This window comes from Haemorhous mexicanus, chromosome 1 (assembly GCF_027477595.1).
Source record: "Haemorhous mexicanus isolate bHaeMex1 chromosome 1, bHaeMex1.pri, whole genome shotgun sequence".
Taxonomy (NCBI): domain Eukaryota; kingdom Metazoa; phylum Chordata; class Aves; order Passeriformes; family Fringillidae; genus Haemorhous; species Haemorhous mexicanus.
This window is the reverse complement of record NC_082341.1, coordinates 158824930-158850168: the sequence shown is the minus strand read 5'-3', so window position 1 is coordinate 158850168 and position 25239 is coordinate 158824930. Positions and strand designations below refer to the sequence as shown.

General features: G+C 69.1%; 1 protein-coding gene across 1 annotated transcript in view; it reads right to left on the bottom strand.

The window, feature by feature from the left end:
• PLEC (plectin) overlaps positions 1–18122 on the bottom strand; it is an 89819-nt gene extending 71697 nt beyond the window's left edge. The window contains exons 1-6 of the mRNA XM_059850921.1: positions 17318–18122; positions 4096–4157; positions 2874–2963; positions 1289–1366; positions 1104–1196; positions 757–923 (exon numbers count right to left, since the gene is read on the bottom strand). Of these exons, the coding sequence (XP_059706904.1) occupies positions 757–923; positions 1104–1196; positions 1289–1366; positions 2874–2963; positions 4096–4157; positions 17318–17813 (986 nt within the window). The 5' untranslated portion in view covers positions 17814–18122. The remainder of the gene's footprint in view (positions 1–756; positions 924–1103; positions 1197–1288; positions 1367–2873; positions 2964–4095; positions 4158–17317) is intronic.
• Between the last annotated feature and the right edge of the window lie 7117 nt (positions 18123–25239).

The following is a 25239-nucleotide window of genomic DNA, read 5'->3' as shown; positions in this document are numbered from 1 at the left end:
CCCAAAAGCATGCAGAGGTCCCAGCAGGACCCGTGGGGACCTGCCTGCCACGGCCCCGGCACGCCAACAGCGGGCACGGCACTGCCGGCACGGCCGATGGGCCGGGACTCGTCAGGAGCACGTGCTCACATTGCCCCAAACACGATCAGCACAGCTGCCCCATGAGCACAGCCACGGCTGCCCCATGAGCACAGGATCAGCAGGGCTGCCCCATGAGCACAGGATCAGCACAGCTGTACTGGTGAGCACGGGATCAGCACATCTGTCCTGGTGAGCACAGGATCAGCAGAGCCACCCCATGAGCATAGGATCAGCACAGCTGCCCCATGAGCACAGGATTGACAGAGCCACCCCATGAGCACAGGCACGGCTGCCCCATAAGCACAGGATCAGCTGCCCCATGAGCACAGGATTGGCACACCCACCCCATGAGCACAGGATCAGCAGAGCCACCCTATGAGCACAGGATCAGCACAACTGCCCCATGAGCACAGGCACAGCTGCCCCACGAGCACAGGATCAGCAGAGCCACCCCATGAGCACAGGCACGGCTGCCCCATGAGCACAGGCACAGCTGCTCCATGAGCACAGGATCAGCACAGCTGCCCCATGAGCACAGGCACGGCTGCCCCACGAGCACAGGATCAGCACGGCCACCCTGGTGAGCATGGGGTCAGCACGGCCACCCCATGAGCACACGCCTGCCCATGGTGTGGATCACACCCATGGATCACACGGCACCACCACGGCACCCACCTGTGCCGGTGGATGATGGCGTTGAAGAGGCGCCCGTCCCGCCAGCTGGTGGTGAAGTTGTCGCAGCGGAGGCCCTGGTAGTCCTCCACCATCCGCTGCGACCACAGCAGCAGCTTCTCCTTGGCTGTCATGTCCTCCGACTGCCCCGTCACCTGGATGTCTGAGATCTGCCAGGACACAGGTGTTACCTGGAAACTGGCACTGGCACAGTGACACTCGCTGCATGGCAGCTGCCAGGGACACCACTCCTGCCCCACTGGGGACCAGACCGGCCCGGGGAGGCCCACAGCCCCACAGAATCCTGGCCCCTCGGTCCCACTGTCCCCTCCCCACCCTGCCAGGCTCACCTGGAAGTGGAGGATGATGGTCCAGATGAGCCCCAGTGTCAGTTTGGGGTTGCCGTCGGCGATGTCATCGTTCCGGATGTTCACCAGCTTCACCTGCAGCACGGGACACACGCGGCTCAGGCACGGGGCAGCCCGGCACAGCCCCGGGGGTTATGGGCATCCCGGGGGTCCCTCCCCATTCTCACCTGCCGATGCTTCAGGTAGTTGAGGGCAATCTGGACATTCTGCAGCTTGTGGAAGCGCATCCGGCCCTTCTCCCGGGGCTGGGGGAGAGGAGAGGAGGGCGGTGAGTGCGGCCACGCCGGACACAGCCCTGCTGTGTCCTGCCACCGCAGCCCCCCCGTGACGCCACGACACGCCCCCGGCCGCGCCGCGATGCCACCACACCGTCCTGCCATCGCGGCCGCCCCACCCCCGGCGCCATCCGGCCCCTCCCAGCGCCGCACATGCCGATGGCACCCGCCCTCGCACTTTGCCCCTGCAGGGGTGGGGACGCTCCCCGTGCTCCCCCCGCGAACCCGGCGGCACAGGCTGTTCCCACGCCCCGCCCGGGACCATCAGAGCCGTCCCGAGGGGAGCCGAGGGCCCCGGTGGCACAGCAGCCACTGCCCGGGCAGGACTGGCCTCAGTGCCAGCGCGCCACGGCCCTGACAGCGCTGCGGCCCCTGTGGCCACCGTGGTCCCTCGCCATGCAGCTCCCCAGCACGCTCCAGTGTCCCCTCAGCAGGACCGGGAACTGCCAAGCTGGGTGAGCCCCCCACACCTGTGGGTCCCGAGGTCCAGGGTTCCCTGGGTCCTGCCCCACACATTGCTGCCGCACGGCAATGCCGACATTCCACCAGCTAAGCCCAGCTTTGGCTGCCGGCAGAGCTGGGGACTCCACGAACCCCCTGGTGCCACTCAGGAACGGAGCAGGGTCGCTCCTGTCCCACAGAAAGGGGCCACCATGGACCCGCAGCCGCTCGGGGCCAGGGCCAACCCTAGGGTGAGACCCTGGGAGTTGGTGCCCACGTGCCACCCCCCTTGCCAGCCATCCCACAGAGCCAGCAGCACATCCAGCTGCAGTGCCAGGAGCCAGAGTCCAGCTCCTGCCTGACACCCAGCAGGGTGGGATCGCTCCCAGGGATGCTGATGGTGGAAGATGACTTTTCTCTCTTGCTGCTGCCGCCGAGTTCTGGCTCAGGGAAACCCACCCCCACAGCTCTGGGCATCGGGGGGCACCAGGACAGGCAAAGCATGCAGCAGAGAGCACTGGGGCGGCACCGGCACAGGCACGGCACGCGGCGCACGGCATGCAGACCGTCCTGGGACATGCTCGGCACCGCTCCGTGCCGCTGTCACAGCGCTGGTGCCGCCGGTGGCCGTGCGGGGCCGTGCCGAGAGCTGACGGCTGAACCACTCACCAACCGCAAGGTCCGCAGGACGTCGCGCTCCCGGGGCTGCCCCGGCCGAGCCGAGCCGAGCCGAGCCGAGCGGAGAGGAGCAGAGAGAGGAAGGAGGAGGAGGAGGCAAAGGCGGCGGTGGGCCGGGGGCCGGCGCCAGGAAGCAGAGAGGGCACCAAAGCAAAGACAGGTTAGAGGCGGGGGCGGGGGGCGCGGGCACTCCGGGGTCACCGGGACGGACCGACGGCCAAGCAGGAAGAGAGGGAACAGAGGCAGGCAGCGAGGGTGAGGACGAGGACCAGGATGAGGACGAGGACAGCCGGCGGAGGGGTGCCGGCGCCTGGCGGGGACTGGGGGACAGCGTGTGGCAGGGCAGAGTGGCACCTACCAGTGTGTCACCCGACAGCACCTCCAGCAGCGAGATGAGGTTGTGCCCGTCCCGCAGGTCCTCGTACAGGTCGTTGACATGGCGCTGCGCCTGTGGGGACAGCGACGGTGTCAGGGGGGCTGGGGGGCAGCTGAGCAGCCCCACCCCTCCCAGGGGGGCTGGGGGCAGCTGAGCACCCCCACCCCTGCCAGGGGGACTGAGGGCAGCTGAGCACCCCCACCCCTGCCAGGGGGACTGAGGGCAGCTGAGCACCCCCACCCCTACCAGGGGGACTGAGGGCAGCTGAGCACCCCCACCCCTCCCAGGGGGACTGAGGGCAGCTGAGCACCCCCCACCCCTGCCAGGGGGGCCGGGGGGCAGCTGAGCACCCCCCACCCCTGCCAGCCAACACCCGGGTGGGTGCCCTGTGACCCCCCCAGTGCAGTGGGTGCTCACACACACAGCCCCAAGTGCAGCTGGTGTCCCCAGTGCCATGACCCCCCCCAGACACACACAGCAGCTCCCCCTGTGCCAGGATGGATCTGGCATCATTCTGGCACCACTCTGGCATCGCTCTGGCATGCAGAGACCCACTGTGAAGGGGTCAGACCCCCCACCCACCGTGAAGGGGTTGGACCCACTGCCTACCACAGTGGCAGCCCCAGGGGAAAGGAGGGTGTGCAAAGAGGAAGAGCGCAGTGGGACGGACAGAAAGAGAGGAAGGACCTACCTCTGGTCGCCAGTGCTGCGCAGGGCAGAGAGAAGAGAGCAGTTAGGAGAGAGCTGAGAGGGGACCCAGGATGGGCAGAGCGTGGTGGCACCACGATGGCACTGCAGGGTCAGGGACACGTGGAGACACATTGGGGGGGCTGGGCCATGTCCCAGGGCGTGCCAGGCACCAAGGGGGGGCTCTGCCTGTGGCAGGGAATGGGGACTGGAGGGGTGGGACAGGACTGAGGGCGTCAGAGCACAGGACACATCCCCAGGCGCCAAGGGCACCGCTCCCTCCTGGCATAGTGGGAGGGCAGCAGGAGGGCAGATCCCACCTGGAGGGCAGACCCCCACCATGGAGGCAGCGGAGAGGCCTTGGCCAGAGGTGTGGCACAGGAGCACCAGCACTGGCACCGGGGACCCTCCATGGCCATGTCCTCGGCCATAGCAGCACACAGGGCTGTGGCTGGGGGTGATTTGGGGCAGGGGACAGCTGGGGCACTGGTGCCTGCTGGACTGGCAGTGCCCATACCTTGATAAGGTGCTTGTTGACCCATTTGGTGAAGGTTTTCTTCTGGACACGATCTCGCTCATCTGCAAGAGAGGAGAGGCACAGGTGAGCCAGCGGCAGCCGGGTCTGGGCACAGCAAAAACCAGGCCCCGCCGGTGGCACCGCAGGGCACGGCTGGCACAGGAAACGATGATCCAACTGCTCTGGGGAACCACGGTGACTCACGGGGGTGTGGGGAGAGGAAACAGCTAACGGGGACCGGCCCCGGCGTGCCAGCACCGTGCCAGCACCATGCCAGCACCCACCAGCGCCTCAAAGTGAACACTGAGATTAGATCAGTTGGCCAGAGCGTGGTGCTAATAACGCCAAGGTTGCAGGTTCAACCCCGGTACGGGCAAATTAAGAGTTGGACTTGGTGATCCCAGTGGAGCTCCTTTCTACTCTGAATACTCTGTGCCTCTGTGACTGCTGGGGGTGCCCACCCAACCCCGAGCTCTCTGCACTGCTGTGAGGAGCCCCAGCCCTGCCCTGGGCTCAGGGAGCACTGACTGAGAGGTTTGGGTAGGGCACGGACACAGGGCCATGGGGTGCTTGTCCTGGCACCACCCTGGCACCGTTCCAGCCCCAGAGGCAGGGCCCTGGTGGGACACGTGCAGGATCGAGATGAGCCCACGCACCATCTGCACAGCCAGAGCCCTGGGACACCCCAGGACACCCCCACATCCCCAGGACACCCTTCTCTGTGGGCACAGGGCCAGTCAGGGCTGCAGTGAGTCACGGCGCTCCCTGACCGCTGCCCTGTCATTAGGGGATGGCATGGGAATGGTGACGCACTGGGATGGGAACCCGGGATGGCACAGGACCCACCCCACAGCACCCCCTCAACCCCCCAGAACCCCGCTAACCCCCCAGCACCCCACTGCCAGCACCCGTTCTCCTGTCCCCTGCGTCCCCAGTGTCACCGCCAGCGCCACACCCAGCCCGATGCCCAAGAGGGGTTGGAGGCCACAAGTGACACCCCATTCACACGGGGCGATGCCACCGGTGCCTCGGCAGGCGCACCGCCCCCCTGCCCTCGCCGTGGCGAGCCGGGCGCTGCGTGCTGGGTCTTGCCCTGCTGCAGCGTGCCGGGATCTGCCCACGCGGCACCCAGCGCCCCACAGCCAGCGCTCCCCGCCGGCAGAGCACCCCGGGGTGCTGCACGGCCCGAATCGCCCCGCGGGCGCTCAGCGGCACAGCCAGGGCGTGCCGGGCCAGGAGTGGCCACAGTACGAGAGGAAGAAAGGAAGGAAGGAAGGAAGGAAGGAAGGAAACGTGGGGCACAGTGCGCGCCGAGCGGGGGGCACCGACACCATTCCCCGGCACCCGCGCCCACAACGTTGACACCCAAGGGGTCCCCGGAGCGGCGCCCACCCCCCGGCGGCGGCACAAGGAGAGCCGCGGCCAGGCCGGGGCGGCCGGGCAGGGCGTGGCAGGAAGCGACCGAGGGCACCGGGGATGGAGCTGGGCGGCGGCGAGGGGTCTGCAGCGCTCTGCCCCACAGCCCGCCCCGCAGACACCGCCCCAGCGCGGGGTTCTGCCCCACAGCCCGGCCGGAGATATCCCCCGGCGTGGGGGTCTGCCGCACAGCCCGCCCTGGGTGCACCAACCTGGGGACACCGCCCCGGCATGGGGGACACCGCTCTGGTGGGGGGGGTGGCTCCACGGCCTGCCTGGGGGCCCACAGCCCCGGGAACACGGACCCAGCATGGGGGTGAACCCCAGGGACCCCGGGCTGGTGTGGGGGTCTGCCCCGCAGCCTGCCCTGGGGGCACCGCCCCGGGTGGGGATGCGATGGTGGGCGGCCCTCCAGGCCCCCCCAGGCTCGGTACCTTTGCGGCCCTCGGCCGCCCGCAGCACGGCCAGGTACAGGTTGTCCTCTGAGCCCGTTCGGGCGGCCACGGCCGGAGCCTCCTCCGAGCTGCGGCGCGGCCGGGACATGCTGAGCCCCGACACAGCTGCTCTCCCTTCCCGCTCCGACGCCGGTGCCGCCGCGAGTGGGGCGGCCCGGGGAGGAGACGGGGCTCTCTCCCCCCGCCCCAAGCCCCACGCCCCACGCCCCGACCCTGCCCACAGGAAACTCCTGAGCTTTAACCCTTCCCTCCCTGCGCCTGCAGGCGGGATGGGACCCACGGAGCGGCCATGGGACGCTCCACGGGGAACTGGCACCCCCAGCCCCACACACGGGGCCCGAGACCCCCGGATCTGCAAGCGTGGGGAGTGAGACCCTCGTTCCTGAAGATCGGGGGGCTCAGAAACCCTTCACCCCTCACCCAGGGCGGCCAGATCCCCTGCCCCACACCTCAGGCCCTCGGGACCCTCAGGAGCACAAGTCTGTGGGGGGTGGCACCCACAGCCTGGAGCTGTTGGACCCCTGGACACCACACCTCAGCAACACCAGGTTTCCAAGTTCTGGAGCCTCAGGTCCCCCAGGTTTCCAGGTCAAGACCCTCCTTGCCCCTCACAGAGGGTCCTCAGAGACCCCTGGCCCCATGGTCAGGAGTTCCCCAGCACCCCAGGCCCAGATGGGACCTTCAGTCCCTGCGGGGGTTTTGGCACCACCCAGTCCCACAGCCCAGGGACCACCCCAGAACCCCCAGCACACACCCTGGAGCTGTAGAACCCCTCCTCCCCCATCCTGGGGCTCAAGCCCCCAGGTTCACCAGCCCCAGTCCCAGGTCCCACATTTGAGGGGCTCATATCCCTGGGGCCCCTCTTGAGGGGTTCAGGGTCACAACCCTCTGGGTTGGAGGATCCCCAGGATGGGGGACTGAGCCCCACAGACTCCCCCGGGTGCCCCCACTCACACACCAACCCCACCAGCAGCTCCCCTCCCAACAACACCTCAGGACAGCACCCCACACCCTGCCCTGTGCCCCACAGCACCCACGGACCCTCACATGGGGTGGGGGCATTGCCAGCAGTGTAGGAATCCCCCTCCCCAGGGATTCATCACCCACCACCCTGCCCCAATGGGTGACAACGTCAGCTGAGGGGACCATAGGGTAAGTTCAGGGCTTGTGCCTCACTGGGTGCTGCACCCCCCGAGATGTCCATCCCCGGGGACCCCCAGGTGGCTGAGAATCCCCAGCCCCTGGGGGTGACACGGAGCTGCCAGTCCTGCCCACGGCAGCACCCATGTCACCAACGTCACCAACGTCACCCACGTCATCCACGACAGGGGTGGTGGCAGCTGCTGAGGAAAGTGCAGCTGTGGGTGCCCTGGGCGCTGCCAGCCTGGCATAGCCAACACCCCAATACCTAGGTCTGCACCCCAACACACACGTCAGTGGCACAAGACCCACTTCCTGCACCCCAATACCCGTGTCTGCACCCCAAAACCCATGTCTGCACCCCATTATCCATGTCTGCACCCCAAAACCAGTGTCTTCACCCCAATATCCATGTCTGCACCCCAAAACCCGTGTATGCACCCCATTATCCATGTCTGCACACCAAAACCGGTGTCTTCACCCCAATATCCGTCTGCCCCCCAATATCCATGTCTGCCCCCAATATCCATGTCTGCACCCCAATATCCATGTCTGCCCCCAATATCCATGTCTGCCCCCCAATATCCATGTCTGCCCCCCAATATCCATGTCTGCACCCCCGTTCTGCAGCGGCGGGCACTGCCCGTCCCCGGTGCGGAGTCCAAAGGACGCGGGGCCGTGGCATCGTCCTGCCCTGACTCACGGTCCAACCGCGCACCGACGGCGCCCCGGGGAGCCCCGCCGGCCGCCGCCCACCCGTGACACGCAGCCCGACACCCACCCGTGACACCCTGCGGGAGCGGGGGCCCGTCAGGGAGCGGCAGCCGCGGCCGGGCCGATGCCCGCTGGGACGGAGCCAGCGCGGCCGCCGCGGAATGCGGGCGGCACCGGCCCGGCCCCGGCCCCGGCACGCACATTTTTCCGCCGAGAGCGCATCTGGCACAGGCACATCTGGCACAGACACATCTGGCACAGGCACATCTGGCGCCCGGAGCGCGGTGGGAGCCCTGCTGACGCACGTCGGGGGAGGCAGGGACACCCCGGAGCCGCGGCTACCGCGACACGGCCGAAGGTGCCACCGGAGCAGAGAGAGAGGGACACCGCGGTGACACTGCCAGGGCGGTCACAAGGCTGGCACCGCTGCGCTCTGGCGCCGCGCTCACACGGGCCGAACCTCGGCACCAGGGCCAGAGGGTTCTGAGCCGAGACGGAGAGCCTGGGATCGTGTCGGAACCCAGGAAATTCCTCTGGCTGCCCTGCAGGACTCGGACCCTGACAGGGGGCTCGGAGACCTTCAAGGCAGCCAGAGGAATTTCCTGGGTTCCGACAGGATCGCTGCGGGATGAGGGGCGGAACGGCACCCCCAGAACCGGCACCCCCAGCACCGGCACCCCCAGAACCGGCACCCCCAGCACCGGCACCCCCCGGCACCGCCAGGTACCGGCCGGGAGGACGCGGCGGCGGCGGCGTCAGAGCGGGCGCTTTGAAGACCTGACGGGGCGGCTCCTGGCACCGTCCCCGGCGGCTCCCGGGGCAGGCGGCGCCCGGCTCCCGGCCCTGGCAGCTCCCGGCTCCGGCGGCTCCCGGGCCAGCCGGGCCGGCCGGGCAGGAGCGCCTCAGTCTCGCCCGCGGGTGCCGACGCCACCGGGCCGGCCCGGCTCCCTCCCACGGCGTCTCCCACCCTCGGGGCTCCGGGGGAACCCCCGGGAGCGGCCGAGCCGCCCCCACCTCGACACCGCGCCAGGCACCCGCACCCTGCGGCACCCGTGGGCACGGAACGGGAGCTGCCGCCACCGGGGCTGCAGGCAGCACCGTGGTGACACCCGGGTGACACTGCCACGCACCGGGCCGGGACAACGCGGCAGCAGAGCACGGGGGCTGGGGGAGACCTCGAGCTCCATGCCAGGGAGTGCCAGGAGGCATCCCGGGGTCTGAGGGGGTCAGCAGCGGGCAGGGATTGGTACCAGGGGTGTGTCAGGGCCCAGGGGCGTGGGGACAACACTGGGAGGGGGTCAGCGCCAGTGGACAACACCGGGAGGGGGTCAGCACCAGGGGGTCCCCGTGGTGACACACACAGGGGGACCTGCCACGGCAGGATGGGCACATGGGGCACCGAGGGAGCACGGCAGGGTGGGTGGGCACTGGGACATGAGCTGGGACAGACACACGGCCTGCACCACGGACAGACAGACACAGGGACACACAGATACATGGCATGCACACATGGACACACAGACACACAGACACACGGACACGCGGCATACACACATGGACACACAGATACACAGACACACGGACACGCGGCATACACACATGGACACACAGACAGACACACAGCATGCGTACACAGACACACGGACCCACAGACACACGGATACACGGCATGCACACAGAGACACACAGACACACAGACACACAGACCCATGGACACACAGCATGCACACACACAGACACACAGACACACAGACACACAGACCCATGGACACACAGCGTGCACACACAGACATACAGACACATGGACACGCAGACACACAGACACACGGATACACAGACACACAAACACACAGTGTGCACACAGACACACGGACCCACAGACACACGGACACGCGGCATGCACACACAGACACACAGACACATGGACATGCTGACACACAAACACACGGACACACGGCATGCACACACAGACACACAGACACACAGACACGTGGACATGTAGACACACAGACACATGGTGGACACGCAGCATGCACACACAGACACACAGACACATGGACACATAGACACACAGACACACGCCACACAGACACACGGACACACACACACACAGCATGCACACACAGACACATGGACACGCGGCATGCACACACAGACACACACACAGACACACAGCATGCACACACAGACACATGGACACGCAGCATGCACACACAGACACACAGACACATGGTGGACACGCAGCATGCACACACAGACACACAGACACATGGACACACAGACACACAGACACACGACACACAGACACACGGACACACACACACACAGCATGCACACACAGACACACGGACACGCGGCATGCACACACAGACACACAGACACACAGACACACAGCATGCACACACAGACACACGGACACACACACACACAGCATGCACACACAGACACACAGACACATGGACGCGTAGACACACAGACACACAGACACACAGACACATGGACACGTCGACACACGGACACATGGACACATGGCGTGCACACACAGACAGACACACAGACACACAGACATGGACACACAGACACACGGACACACAGACACACGGACACACAGACACATGGACACGTAGAGACACGGACACATGGACACACGGCGTGCACACACAGACAGACACACAGACACACAGACAGACACCGGCACACGCACACAGGGTGTGCACACACCGGTGCAGACACGCACACACGTGGGTGTGCAGGGACACACACACCACAGAGGACACACTTGTGTGTGACACTGTGTGTGACACATTTGTACACACACACACGAGGACACCCATGTGCACACATACACACAGACAATACATCTGTGTGCCACTGCGTGTGACACATCTGTGCACACACACCCACCAGGACACCAGTGTGTGCATACACACACACACACACACACACACAGAGACACACACACACAGACAATACATCTGTGTGCCACTGCATGTGACACATCTGTGCACACACACACCAGGACACTCATGCACGCACACACACACAGAGAACACACAGAACACATCTGTGTGACACTGTGCGTGACACATTTGTACACACACACACACCTGGACACCATGTGCGCACACACACACACACACACACACACACACAATACATCCGTGTGCCATTGCCTGTGACACATCTGTACACACATACCAGGACACCATGTGCACACACGCACACACACTCGTGCATGCTGAGACACACCCGCAGTGGCCCGCACAGGTGTGCACATGCTCTCACACACGTGTGCACAGGCACAGACACATGTGCTCACACACAGAGACGCACACACGCACGCACACACACACACACACACAGACACACACACACAGACAATACATCTGTGTGCCACTGCATGTGACACATCTGTACACACACACACCAGGACACCATGTGCGTGCACACACACACACACACACACACACAGAGACACACACACACACACACACATACACACAAACACACATTTACACAATCACCCTTTCCCAGCAGAGCCCGCCCCAAACTCAGCGCAGCCCAGCCTGGCCTCAGGGCGGGGTCACAGAGGGGGCGTTGCCCGAGGGGGGGGATCCGCGCACTCCCCGCCCTTCCCCGTGTCCCCCCGCCCTCCCGCCGCTCCCGGGTCCCCCCGTCCCGCCGCTCCCGCACCCCTGCTCCCGCAACCCCCCCCCCCGCGCTCCCCTCCCGCTCCGGGACCCCCCCGCTCGCTGCCCCGCGCCCCCCCGGCCCCGCTCCCCTCGGTCACCGGTGCAGCAGAGCCGGGCGCTCAGGTACCGCCGCCGCTCGGGCCCGGAGCCGCCGCTCAGCCAGTCCCCACCGGGACCAGACATGGCCGCGCCGCTCCACCGGACGGGACTGGACGGGACCCACCATCCACCGACCGACGGACGGACCCACGGCCGGGACCGACCAGCGGCACCGGGCGGACGGGACGGGCGGGGGGGGGGGGGGAAACGGGCGGGACCCGCCCCGCTCTGCCCCGCCCTCCCCTCAGCGGGCCCGGCTGCGCCACCGCCCGCAGCACCCGGGGAAACCGGAGGGATCCGGGGGGAACACCCCGTCCCTGCAACCCGGGGAAAACTCCATCGCACACCCCGGGGTGATGTCCGGACGGGACACTCCCTCCCGCACTCAGGACCCCCGTGCTGGGACCCTGCACCCCGCACTCGGCGCCCTGCACTCCCCTTTCCCCCCGCCCGGAGCCCCCAGGACCACCCGGTACCGCAGTCATGGCGCACCCCGACAGCTCCAGCACCCGCGTCCCGACCCCTCCCCACACAGAGCTCCCGGGGGTGGGGGCAGCTTGTGCCCCCCCCCGGCACGAACCACTGACTCCAGCACCCATTCCTCCCGGCTTCCTCTCCCCGCAGGACTCCCTGTGCCAAGGGCAGCCCTCACCGTGTTTTCCGGGGGGGTTTTCACCACCTGCGCCCCCCAAGCTGCCGGGACCCCCTGTGCCCCCGCCCCCGGTCGGACGAGCCCGGCAGCACCGCAGGGCCGGACCTCTTTGTGCTGGGAAGGGGTCTGCGGCGGGGACGGGGGTCCTGGGGGATGCCACGGCATCCCGATGCCCCCAACCCCCCGGCCCGCAGGTCACCTTCTCCAGGCCCGCAGCAGCAACAGCAGCAGAGCGAGAAGCCCATCGCGCGTCCCGGCCCGGCGCCCCCCGCCCCGCTCGGCGTCCGGCCGCGTCTGGTGGGAGTGTAGCGGAATCCGCGCCCGGAGCGCGGCCAGAGCGCGGCCAGTGACTCACACAGCCCACGGCCTCCGCCAGCCCGGCTCCTCCTGCTCCTGGGCAGCGCGGAGCCCAGCCCCGGCCGCTCTGCTGGGATCCCCCCAGCCCCGCAGGGCTGTGGGCAGAGCGCAGCAAGCAGCTGGCACACAGCTGGAGGGGCTGGAACCACCAGGCATGGGCACAGGCATGGCATGCCATGGCATGGCACGGCATGGCATGGCACAAGACCCTCGGTCAGGGAGGCACTGAAGTGGTTTGAGGTCGACTACAGCCCGTGCCAGCACCCTGGGTATTGAAGGGGCTGGGGGAGCAAGGCACATCCCTGCTGCTGGGAGCACGGGGGTCTTGAGGGGTCTCAGGGGACCTGGGGGGGGTCTAGCGTTAAAACCCAACATGGCACAAGCCGGCCAGGATGAACCAGGCCAGAAGCAAGGCCCAGGAGTGGGGGCTGGGCACGGCACGGCACGGCACGGCATGGCACGGTGCCGAGCCACGGCACAGCCCCACGGCAGCGGCAGCGTCGCATCTGTGCTGCGGAGATAAGGAGCAGGGGGGGCGGGGGGGCCGAGCCGGGGCGATAGCAGCCTGCAAACGGGGAACACCGCCTGGAACGGGACACGTGTCCCGTGGGATGCGCCCGCCACGCCCGCCACGCTTCCCGCACGCTGCCAGGGCTCCGCCACGCTTCCCACGGCTTCGGGACGCTTCCCACGGCTCCGGGACGCTTCCCACGGCTGCACCGCGGAGGACGTGGGACAGCGGAGGGAAGAGCTTCCCCATGGCCGCCGGAGGCAGTGCCGGGGGGCGGAGGCCGTGTCTGGGGGGGCCGCGCCGGGGATGCCGGTGGTTGCCAGCCACGGCCCCTCGAGGCTGGTGAGTCACTGTTGCGGCCAGAAGCAACATCCAGCAACGCTCCCGGCCTGGCACAGCCAGAGCCGCCAGCGCGGTGGAAAAGCTGAGTGGAGCGGAAAGGGGGACACGGGGGGGTTCCCAAACCTCTGGGGCCCCCACCCGCCCACTGCCGCCACGTCTCTGGCAGCCTTGGAAACCGGAGCGGAGCCAAACAAACAGCGGCATCCTGCTGCCAAAACCAGCCGGCGCCGCCACCAGGCTGCCAAGCTCTGCCTCGCCCGCCCGAGCTTCCCCAGCCTTCTGCCCTGCAGCCCTCTGCCTCCCAGCCCCGCGGGCATGGGCATGCACACCCGGACAGGTGTTCCGGTTGAGTTTTTCGGTTCCCCGAAAACACCTGCCTTGGCACTGTGCCACGAGGGCAGATGGTACAGCCCCTCGTGGGCACCGGGCAGCCCCTTCGTGGGCACCGGGCAGCCCCTTTGCGGGCACCGGGAAACACACCGCGGGCACCGGGCAGCCCTTTTATGGGCACCGGGTACTCCCTTTGTGGGCACCGGGAAACCCACCGCGGGCACCGGGCAATCCCCTGCGGGCAGCCCCTTCGAGGAACCCGGGTAGCCCCTTCGTGGGCACTGGGTAGCTTCTTCATGGGCACCGGGAAGCCCCTTGTTGGTACCGGGCAGCCCTTTTGTGGGCACCGAGAAACCCACCACGGACACCGGGCAGCCCCTTGTGGGCACCGGGCAGCGCCCCTCTCCCCCCTACAAGGGTTTCACGATCAGCGCTCTAAACCAAAACCCCTGCCCCGGCCTGGCGCAGCCGAGAGTGGGCACCACCGGGGGCACAGGGCACCACCGGGAGCACCAGGAGTACCCCCCGAGCCCCGCGGGACGGCAGGACCGGGGCCCTCAGCACCGCCCAGCGCAGCCGATGCTGCCGGAGCCCCCCGGGAGCTCCCAGCGCGGGGCGGTCGCGGCGCCGTGATGGGCCCCGGCAGGTGCGACCTTGGGGGTGTCCTTCGGGCTGGACCCGCGCCAGGGACAGCGGCCCACCCCCGGTGTCCCCTCCGGCGGGGGCTCCGGCCCGGCCAAGGTGCCCTGCCCGCCTTATCTGGCACCTGCACCGGCACCGGCACCGGCAGCGGCCGCCGCGGCTCGCACCGGCCGCGGGCTCGGCGGTGGATTCCCAGCGCGGCGGCCGCGGGAGCGGAGCCATCCCGAAGCGGCGGCGGCCGCGTGACGGTGCCCGGTGCCACACACAGACCGACGGAAGCCGCGGCCAACGCCCTGGAAAGCGCCGGGGGGGAGGGAAGGGGCCGCCGGCAGAGCCCCCGCAGCTCGGATGCAGGCGGCTGCGGGGGTGCGTGTGGGGGTCTCACAGGACCCCCAGACATCGGCACGCTCTCGGCCCTCCCCGGCCCCCTGTGTCACCAGATACCCGTCCCCAAAAGCATTTGGCACCTCCGTGCCTCGGGATGGGGATGCTGCGGAAGGGTTTGGGCAGCCAGCCCAGTGCCGGGAAGCTCCTGGCGGGACCCCCACCAGAAAAAGTGCCAGAGGGGACGGGGTGGGCACGGGCCGGAGGCACGGGGGGGGGCACACTGTCCGTGCTGAGTCACCCTTGGGTACCATCACCCCCCCCCCGTTTGGGTACCACTCCCACCGGGATGCTCCCCCACGGCAGGTGACGCCCCCCAGGGCAGCACGTCTCTCCCCTTATCCCCCACCCTACCGTGGGTGGGTCCCCCCAGATCCCCGCAGGACCCCCACCCACCCACTCGGGACCCGGCGAGGTGCAGGTGTCGTGTGGCTCCCCCCTTCCCCGGGGCCGGTGGGCGGGGCGAGGGGCCGAGCCGAGCGCGGCGCGGGGGGGCCGAGCGGAGCCCAACTCACCGGTGCCCCCCGGCTCGTCCCGCTGCCGCCGCCAGTACCAGACCAGGGCGAGGGATGCCGCGTGCCCCGCCGCCACCAGCGATGGGAACAGGGACCCGGTGTCCTCCATGAGGGGCACGGGACGGGCTCGGCACCGGCCGGGCTCGGCGGGTCAGGGACGAACCAGCGCCCGCCCCCACGGGGCAGCGCCCTCTCCGCCTTAACCCCTCCCGAACCGCGCCGCGGAGACGCCTCCTGCCCGCCGCACCGGCAGGGCCCCCCCGTGTCCCCCCCATTCCGCGTCGTCGTCCCCCCCCCCGGAGTGTCCCCTTCATCCCGGCTTTTTATATCCCGGGACAACGCGCCCCGGTGGCGCCAGCCCCCCCCCGCCCCGTTCCCGTCCTTTCCGCAGCCCCACCGGTCTCACCCACCCGGTACGACCTTCATGGGCAGGCAGGGTGCGGGCAGGTGCGGGCAGGGTGCGGACAGGTGCGGAGCGCGGAGCGAGGGCGCAGCGCGGCTCCGCCGGTGGCGGCGGGGGCTGGGGGGGGGGCGGGCAGGGAGCGGGTGTCGATATAAATAACCGGGGCCCGTCACCGAGCCCGAGTTAGAACATGACACGGGCGGGGGCGGGACGGGGCGACCGCGGCGGCGCCCCAGGACCCCCGGACCCCACGGCACCGGGGCGGGTGGTGACCGTCACCTCGGGGGTCGCCTAGACATCAAGATTAAGAGCTCCGGCACGGCCCCGCGGCTGAAGGAGGCCGCCCCCCCAGACAGGGGGAAAATGGGGCCGCTGGGGGGTACCGGGACCCCCTCCGCCCCGCGAGGACCCCGCAATCCCCCGCCGCCTGAGCGACCCCGTTCCCGCAAGTCGATATTCCAGGCCGGGTTTTCCGGCAGCGGCTCTCGGGGCGGAGGGAAAGCCTGGAGCCGGATACCCTGGCACGGCGGGACTGGACGGGACGGCCGGGGCTCCGCGATCGCGTCCCACGGGATGGTCGGGGTAGATCGCAGCCCCGGAGCCCAGCGCGAGATGCGACCCCCGAGCAGAGCTCGGGGGAACCCCTCCCGTCCCCACGGGACGTGAGTGCCGCCCGCGCAGGACCCGCACCCACGGGGCAGCAGCGCCGCGGGCCCGGCCCCCCCGCCGGCCGGTGACTCACGGCGCTGGCAGGGACCGGGCTCGGCGCCTCCAGGCTGGAAACTTGGACCGGAGGCGGCTGCCCACGGCCACGGGCTGACTCACAGCCCGGGGGGATCGGGGGGGCCCTCACCGCCGCCTCGGAGCGACACCACAGCTGCCCCGCCCGGGGGGGTGGGACACCGGACGCCCCGCACCCCCGCCGGGTCCAGCTGCCGCCGATCGTGTGTCGGGATCGCGTGTCGCCGGGGAGGCGGGGTTGGGGACCCCCCCCCCCCCCCGCAAACGCAGCCCCCTACCCAGCAGCACTGCCCTCCCCAGCTGCCGCCGTCTGTCCGACCCACCCCAGGCCCCGTGGGGACCTCGGGGCGCAAAATGGCCACCCCCCCCGCCATGGCCCTCCTGAAGCGCTGCTCCCCACGGCACGGACACCCCACGGCTCATCACCCTCCAGCACAGCCCGACCCGGCACAGTGGCCTCCCCACCACGGTGGAGCCCGGGAGGGCGGCAGCAATGCCACCCCTGCAGCTCCCCGGGTCCTGTCACCGCACCAGCCTCTCGGGACTCCGGGAAGCCACCTCACTGCACCCCGAGCCCCCGTGATCCCCCAGCGACCACTCCAGCCCAGAGCATCCCCGCGGGGTCAGGGGGGCACGGCGAGGAGCCCCCAGCGCCCTCCTCCCTCCCCAGACAGCGCAGGGGCCTGCAGGTACCCCCCACCCATCCTTGGCTGGGAAGTGGGGGGTTTAGGGGACCTTAAGGACTTGTCCTTGTCCCAGACCTCCCCTGGCAGCAGCGGGGCTCGGGTGCCCCCCACCCACGAGAGCAGCCCGGGGCGCTGGTTGGTACCTGCGGCCGGGCTGGGCTGGGGGGGCGGCTGGCACACCCTCTGCCCTGCGGTGACGGCGGCGGCTTCCACGTGCCCCTCGGCCTCGTCCTTCCTTCGGTAGAGGCGGTCACCGCCGGCAGGACGCGCCCGCTGGGTGCCAGCGCCGGCCGGGGCAGCGGCACGCCGCGCCTCGGGCCGGGGGACGGCGGGGCGCGGGACGCGCTGCAGGGAGCGCGGCACCACGTCCGGCGGCAGCCGCAGGTACTGGCGCAGGTGGGCGACCCCGGCGTCCGTCAGGTACCAGTAGAGGTGTCTCCAGGCCGCCGTTTGGCGCACGAGGCCGCGGGAGCGCAGCGAGGCCATGGCGCGCCGCACCTCCACGTTGGCCACGCCAGGCAGCTGCGGGTGGGTGCGCCGGGGGCAGCCGTCCCTCTCCCCGACCAGGACACCCTCGCGAAACAGCAGCTCCAGGATGGAGCGGAGCCGCTCCAGCGGCATCAGCATCCCCGCCACCATGGCTGGGCAGCACGGCGCAGGGCACGGCCCGCAGGGCTCGGTCACAGCTCAGCAGAGTCCAGCACCGCTCCGTATGGCACAGCACAGGCTGCTCCAGCACCGCCCAGTATGGCCCAGCACAGCCCAGTATGGCCCGGCACAGCCCAGCTCACTATGGTCCAGTACAGCCCAGCACGGTCCCACACGGCTCGGGTGCTCCAGCCCAGCCCAATACGGTCCAGTTCGGCCCGGTATGGCCTGGCACAGCCCAGCGCGGTCCAGTACAGCCCCGTATGGCCCGGCACGTCCCGGCGCGATCCGACACGGAGCGGCGCTGGCTGCCGGCACGGCGGGAGCGGCTGCGGCTCCACCCCCGGCCGGGGGGGTCAGGGGGGGCCCCAGGCCCAGCCCTGACTCACCACCGGCCCCTCCCCGGCCCCGGCTCCCGCCCGGGGGGTGCACGGCCGGACCCGCCTTCCCCTTCCCCACCCCCCGCCCCGACCCACCCGGCCGGTTCCTGCGTGGGAACCCCCGCGGGTCCCGCCCCGCCCCGGGACCGGCCCCGTGGAGTGCCCCGGGGGACCCTGAGCCGGAGGGGTGTCCCTGAATGGCGGGGATCCTGGAGCCCAGCGGGAGGGGGACACCGAGCTGCGGGGGTCTCTGTGCGTGGGAGGGGCACCCTGAGCTTGGGGAGGGACCCTGAGCCGCGGCTGTCCCCGAACTCGGAAAGGACCGTGAGCCTGGGGTCCCCGGGAGGGGGGAGACCCTGAGCCGGGCACGGCCCCTCCCGGCTCGCCGGGCATCCCGGGCTGCAGGCAAAGCCACGGCCAGGGGGACGAGCAGGTGCACGGGCATGGGTGCGGGCAGGGGCAGGGGCACGGGCAGGGCTGGCAGCCACATCCTGCCACGTCAATATTTGCTCTGCTCCTGCCCCTGTTTGTCCCGGCGTCCCCAGGGGGACCCCCCGGCAGTGGCACAGCCCCGGCGGTGGCACAGCTGTGCCACGCCACGCCCTCCGGGTGGCAGGTGGGGACGAACGAGAGGCAGCTGCCACTCCCCCGAGCCCCCCGGCACCGAGCACCGCCCAACAAGCAGCACCGGCACCGCGGGGACCCCCGCATGACCCCCGGCACAGCAGCGGGACCCCCAGCACAACCGTGGGGGTGGGAGAGCCCCGGCACCGGCGACCCCGCTCTCCGGGTCCCGTATGAGGGGCTGTGGGGGTGGCACCCCCATCACAGAGCAGCAGGAACTGTGTGGGACGAGCTGGGGGGCCAGGCTGTCCCCCACGCCGGGGGCGTCCCAGGCTCACAGACCCCAAAAGGGGAGGAACCCCCCCAGGGATCTCTCAGCACCCCGAGCCAGGCACAGTGAGGTCGGGGCACAGGGATGCTGCGAGGCTGCAGGAGGAGCCCCCCCGGCAGCCTTGGGGGAATGGAGAGACACCCCCACAGCACCCCTGGTCCCTACCGATGGGATTTACTGGGATTTACTGGTGGGGAGCAGCCCCGGGCATGGGGGGCTGCTGCCTGCGGGGTGCCCGCCCCAGAGCTGCCGGGCCCCGGGGATCCCGAACCCGCGGGGGCTGATGTGCACGCACTGGCGTCTCCAGGGGCCCCACCAGAACTTGCACAACTTCCCCATCCCCGAGGGCAGAGCGCGGTGGCAGAGTGGGGCATTGCGAGAGCTCCCGGCACTGTGGCCCCAGCACAGCTGGTGCAGCGGCACTGGGAGCCCCAAACCTGGGAGCCCTGGGAGCACTGGGGCGCCCAGACCCCCTCACAGGGAACCCCTTGGGAGAGCATCCGTGCCTGTCAGAGCCCCACAGCACCCCAGAACCCCAGAGAGGTGGGATAGAGGGCAGGAGCGAGGGGGGCAGCGGCTGGGGGTGGAGGGAGGGGGAGTGATGGGGGGCAGGGATGGGGACAAAGGGGGGCAGAGATGAGAAATGGGGAGCAGCCGTGGGGGAGTGATGGTGCCTGCGATGGAGGAAGCACTGGGGGCATCTATAGGGAAGTGATGGGGGCAGCGACCGCGGTACCGATGGGGACAGCAGGAGCGTGTCCCCCCCCAGCCGCGGCCCCGCACCCCCGGCCCGCAGCGGGGTCACGGCCGCGCCGGCGGCTCCCTCTCTCCGGGAAGTGCCGCGTCAGCGCCCGCCGCCCGCCGTGATCCAACGCGATGTGACAGCGGGGCCACCGCCAGCGTCCCGCCGCTGCCCCGCGCTGGGCAGGGCGCCGCCACCTCCCCGCACCCACCGGGAAGAGCCCTCCCGCACCGGCCCCGCAGCTCCGCTCGCCGCATCGCATCTCGGGGCGGGCCGGGAGCAGCACGGGGGGTTGGGGGCACCCCCCGAATCCCGGTCCTGCGCACCCCATGCTCCCCTCACCCCATGGAGCCTTCGGGCAGCCCCCCAAATGTGGGGCGGGCAGCGCTTGCGGCAGCGGCTTCTGGCCACGGGCCCGGCGCTGCCGTCCCGGTGCCGGTGCCAGCGCCGGTGCCGGTGCCAGTGCTGGGGTCTGGAGGGGCCGCCGGGCTCCCCGTGCCCAGCGGAACAAAGCCGCGGCTGTTTGCGGAGGGCACCGCGGCCAGAGGCCGGCTCATAATGAGGCCGATGTCGGCAGGGGTCCCGGAGCCAGCGGGAGTCCCGGCGCCGGCGAGGTCCCTGGGACGTTTCTCACCGTAAATCAGCCTCGCCGCAGCCCGGGCTCTGCCGGAGGGGACACGACCCGGGATCCCCTCGCTGGGGCCTGCGGCATCGCCGCAGCTGCTGTGCGCCCTGGCCCTGCCGGGGTCCATCCCGAACCATGCCGGGATCACCCCCACCCGCCCGAGGTCCACCCCATCCCCACCCGCCCGAGGTCCATCAGGACCCCCGCCGGTGTCCATCCCATCCCGACCCTCTCTGACTTCACCCTGAGGCTCCCGGGCTCCATCCCGACTTTCCCGGCGTCCACGCCATCTCTGGCCGGGTCCACGCCGACCCTGGCCGGGTTCCGTTCCAGCCCGACCCCGGCCCGGCGGCTCACTGCCGTGGCTCTCTGCCCGCTGCGGTGACACAGGGGCCGGTGGCCGCCAGCAGCCCCGTGACCGGCATCCGCCGGCGCCCGTTACTCACGCCCCAGCGCTCCGGCTCTGCAGCGCGGCTCGGTAACTCGGCACCGCCACGGCGGAGCCTGCCAGGGGCCTGGCGGCACCGAGTAACTCCGAGTGATGCCGGGGCGTCCCCGGTGACCCCCGCCCTCCTCCCTGCGCTGCGACATTGGCACAGGAGAGATGCGGCGCGGCTGGAGCTCCCCGGGACGCGTCCCCCCCCCGCGGGACGCGGAGCCCTCCCCGGGACGCGGAATTCCCGCCGGTGCCCGTGGGCCTGGCCCCGGGAGCCCTCCCGGTGCCCCCTCCCCCGGTACCTTTGAGGGAGGCGATCTCGTGGTGGATGCCCCGCGCCCCCTCCATGGCCGCCCGCACTCCCGCACGCTGCCGGCCGGTCCCGCAGCCCCGGGGCGGGTCCGTCCCGCCCCCCCGGCCGCGGCCCCGCCCCGCCCCGCCCCACCGCCGCAGCCCCCCGCCCCTGCGGCACCGACACCGCCCCCCCATCCCCCGGCGGATGGGACCGGCCCCGCAGACCCCCCGGCAGGGCACGGCACAGAGTCCCGGCAGCGTGGCCCTCCCCGACCCCCGGCACAGCAGAGACCCCCTCCCCATCAACAACAGCACAACCCCCCCCCCAGCACAGACCCCTGCCCCCCACGAGCACGGCACAGCCCCCCCACCAGTGTGCTCCCACCTCCCAGACCCCCCCCAGCACAGACCCCCTCCCACCCAGCACACACAGTGCTCCCCATGCCCAGCCCCACCCCCCCATTCCAGTACAGCCCCCCCAGTTCCCCCCCAGTGGATCCCCAGGGTGTGGGGCCTCAGTCCTGCCCTGTCAGCAGTGCTGGGTGGGTGTCTGTCCCTGAGGGGGGCAGGGGGCCCCCCCAGCTGGCCCCTCTGGCACTGGCCCCACCATCTGGGGGGCTGGCAGGAGCCCCAGCATGCTGCCAGCCAGTGGTGCCAGGCCTCAGGCTCAGCTCTGCATGGCCACACCACCCCGAAGCCAGCCAGGAGTGGCCACCTCACTGTGGCCACCAGCCAGATTTGAGGACACCAAGAGGGACCCAGCACAGCCACCTCACTGTGGCCACCAGCCAGCCCTGGGGACATCAGGTGGGGCTGTGGCATGGCCACCACACTGTGGTCACCAGCAGCCCTGGGGACATCAGGAGGGACCCATCAGAGCCACCACACTGTGGCCACCAGCCAGCCCTGGGGACATCAGGAGGGACTGTGGCATGGCCACCACATTATGGCCACCAGTCACCAGCCAGACCTGGGGACACCAAGGACTGTGGCATGGCCACCGTGCTGTCGTCACTGGCCAGCCCTGGGGACATTGGGTGGGACACAGCACAGCCCCTCCACCTGAGCCCCAGGGACACCAGCAGAGACCCAGCACAGCCACCAGCCACTGGTCACCACAGCACAGCCACCCCCGAGCCCAGGGGACACTGAGAAGGACCCTGACACTGCCACCACACCCTGACCACTGCAGCCACCATCCAGCCTCTGAGGAGAGATTGTAGAACAGCCACCAGCCATCCCTGGGGACGTCAGGAAGGACCCAGCACAGCCACCACACTGTGGCCACTATCCAACCCTGGGGACATCCAGAAGGAACCAGAACAGCCACCACATTGTGGCCACCAGCCAGCCCTGGGGACATCAGGAGGGGCTGTGGCATGGCCACTGTACTGTGGCCACCAGCCAGCCCTGGGGACATCAGGAAGGGCTGTGGCATGGCCACCACACTGTGGCCACCAGCCAGCCCTGGGGACACCAAGAGGCCACCACGCTGTAGTCACCATAGCTGCTGGCCACCACGCTGAGGATGCTGGCCTCCATCCAAGGCCCAGGGACACCAGGAGGGACACCAGGAGGGACACCAGCCAGCCCCCTAGCCCCAGGGGCACCAGGAGGGACTGTGGCATAGTCACCATAGTGCAGCCACTGGGCCACTCTCCACTCCCACTGCACTGTGGCCACTGTGACCCCCAGCCATTTCCAGGGACCCTGGCAGGGACCCTGGCACGGTCCCCACCCCACAACCCTGGTGAAGGGCTGGGGTGTCCTGGGGACCCAGCTGTCCCTCACAGGTGACAGAAGATGAACACTGTGCCAGGCCTGGGGCCTGGCTGCCACAGTGACAATGACAGTGGTGATGGTGGCAGTGGTGACGGTGTCCTCCAGCCTGGCTTCAGTGCCCACCAGGCCCTGTGCCACATGAATGGCTCGAACAGAGAGGGCACGAGGTGCCCAGCACCCATCTCACTTGGGGATCCCAGTCCCCTCGGTGTCCCCAGCCCCACGCCCGGGCCACCACGGGCTCCTCCAGCCCTGCCCCACGCGCGGCAGAGTCCCTGGCAGAGCGGGTGTTGGGTCCCCTGGGCTCTGAGCCGCAGGGATGGCACGTGCCAGCCGTGCTGGCAGGGATCACCAGCCCCGATGGGCTCTGTGCCCACCGCCACTGTGTCACCCTGCCCGGCTGTGCTGGCTCAGCCCTGACATCACCAGCCCTCCAGACAAAGTGCCCTCCGGCCCCTCGGAGCATCCACACCCAGCCCGTGGCCAGGGCAACACACCTGGCAGCACCTGGCAAGGGGGGACAGGGACCCCCAAACTTGGTGCCCCTGTGGCAGGCAGTGAGGTGGCACTGTGCAGTGACACCAAACCCTCTGCCACTCACTGAGCAGTGACACCGAGCCCAGCCCGTGTCCAACAGCACCAAACCCCGGCACGGAGCCAGGTGGGGTCACACGGTGATACCAAACCTGCCAGCACCTGACAAGGGGTGACAGGAACCCCAAATCTCAGTCCCCCACCCAGGGGCACCCAGTGAGGTGGGACTGTGCAGTGACACCAAACCCTCTGCCACTCACTGAGCAGTGACACCGAGCCCAGCCCGTGTCCAACAGCACCAAACCCTGGCACGGAACCAGGTGGGGTCACACGGTGATACCAAACCTGCCAGCACCTGGCAAGGGGGGACAGGAACCCCCACTCTTGGTCCCCTGCTGGCACCCAGTGAGGTGGGACTGCAGAGTGACACCAAACCCTCTATGCAGTGACATCAAACCCTCTGCCACTCACTGAGCAGTGACACTGAGCCCAGCCTGTGTCCAAACCCCGGCACCGAGCCAGGTGGGGTCACACGGTGATACCAAACCTGGCAGCACCTGACAAAGGGTGACAGGAACCCCAAATCTCGGTCCTCCACCCAGGGGCACCCCGTGAGGTGGGACTGTGCAGTGACACCAAACCCTCTGTGCAGTGACACCAAACCCTCTGCCACCCACTGAGCAGTGACACCAAGCCCAGCCTGTGTCCAAACCCTGGCACCGAGCAAGGTGGAGTCACACGGTGATACCAAACCTGGCAGCACCTGGCAAGGGGTGACAGGAACCCCAAATCTCAGTCCCCCACCCAGGGCCACCCAGTGAAGTGGGACTGTGCAGTGACACCAAACCCTCTGTGCAGTGACACCAAACCCTCTGCCACCCACTGAGGAGTGACACCAGGCCCAGCCCGTGTCCAAGAGCACCAAACCCTGGCACGGAGCAAGGTGGTACCAAACTGCCAGCACCTGGCGAGGTGAGGTGACACGGTGACGCCAAACACCTGGCCCAGGACCTACAGCACTGAAACTGCCAGCACCTGGGGAGGTGGGACCACAGTGTGACAATGAACCTGCCAGGACATGGTGAGGTGGGAGCAGAATGACATCAGGAGCCACAAAAAACTCCCACATCAGGAGCCACAAAACCAAACCCAGCAGCATCTCTAGAGGTGGGACAGCACGGTGACAATGAACACCTGCCAGCACCCAGGGAGGTGGGACAGCACGGTGACAATGAACTCCTGCCAGCACCTGGAGAGGTGGGACAGCACGGTGACAATGGACACCTGCCAACATCCAGGGAGGTGGGACAGCACGGTGACAATGAACACCTGCCAACACCCAGAGAGGTGGGACAGCACGGTGACAATAGACACCTGGCAGCACCCAGTGAGGTGGGACAGCACGGTGTCAATGAACACTTGCCAGCACCCAGTGAGGTGGGACAGCACGGTGACAATGAATACCTGCTGGTGGCACCCAGGGAGGTGGGACAGCACGGTGACAATGAACACCTGGCAGCACCTAGCAATATGGGACAGCACGGTGACAATGGACACCTGCCAGTGCCTGGAGAGGTGGGACAGCACGGTGACAATGAACACCTGCCAACACCTGGAGAGGTGGGACAGCACGGTGTCAACGAATACCTGGCAGCACCTGGCAAAATGGGACAGCACGGTGACAATGAACACTTGCCAGTGCCTGGAGAGGTGGGACAGCACGGTGACA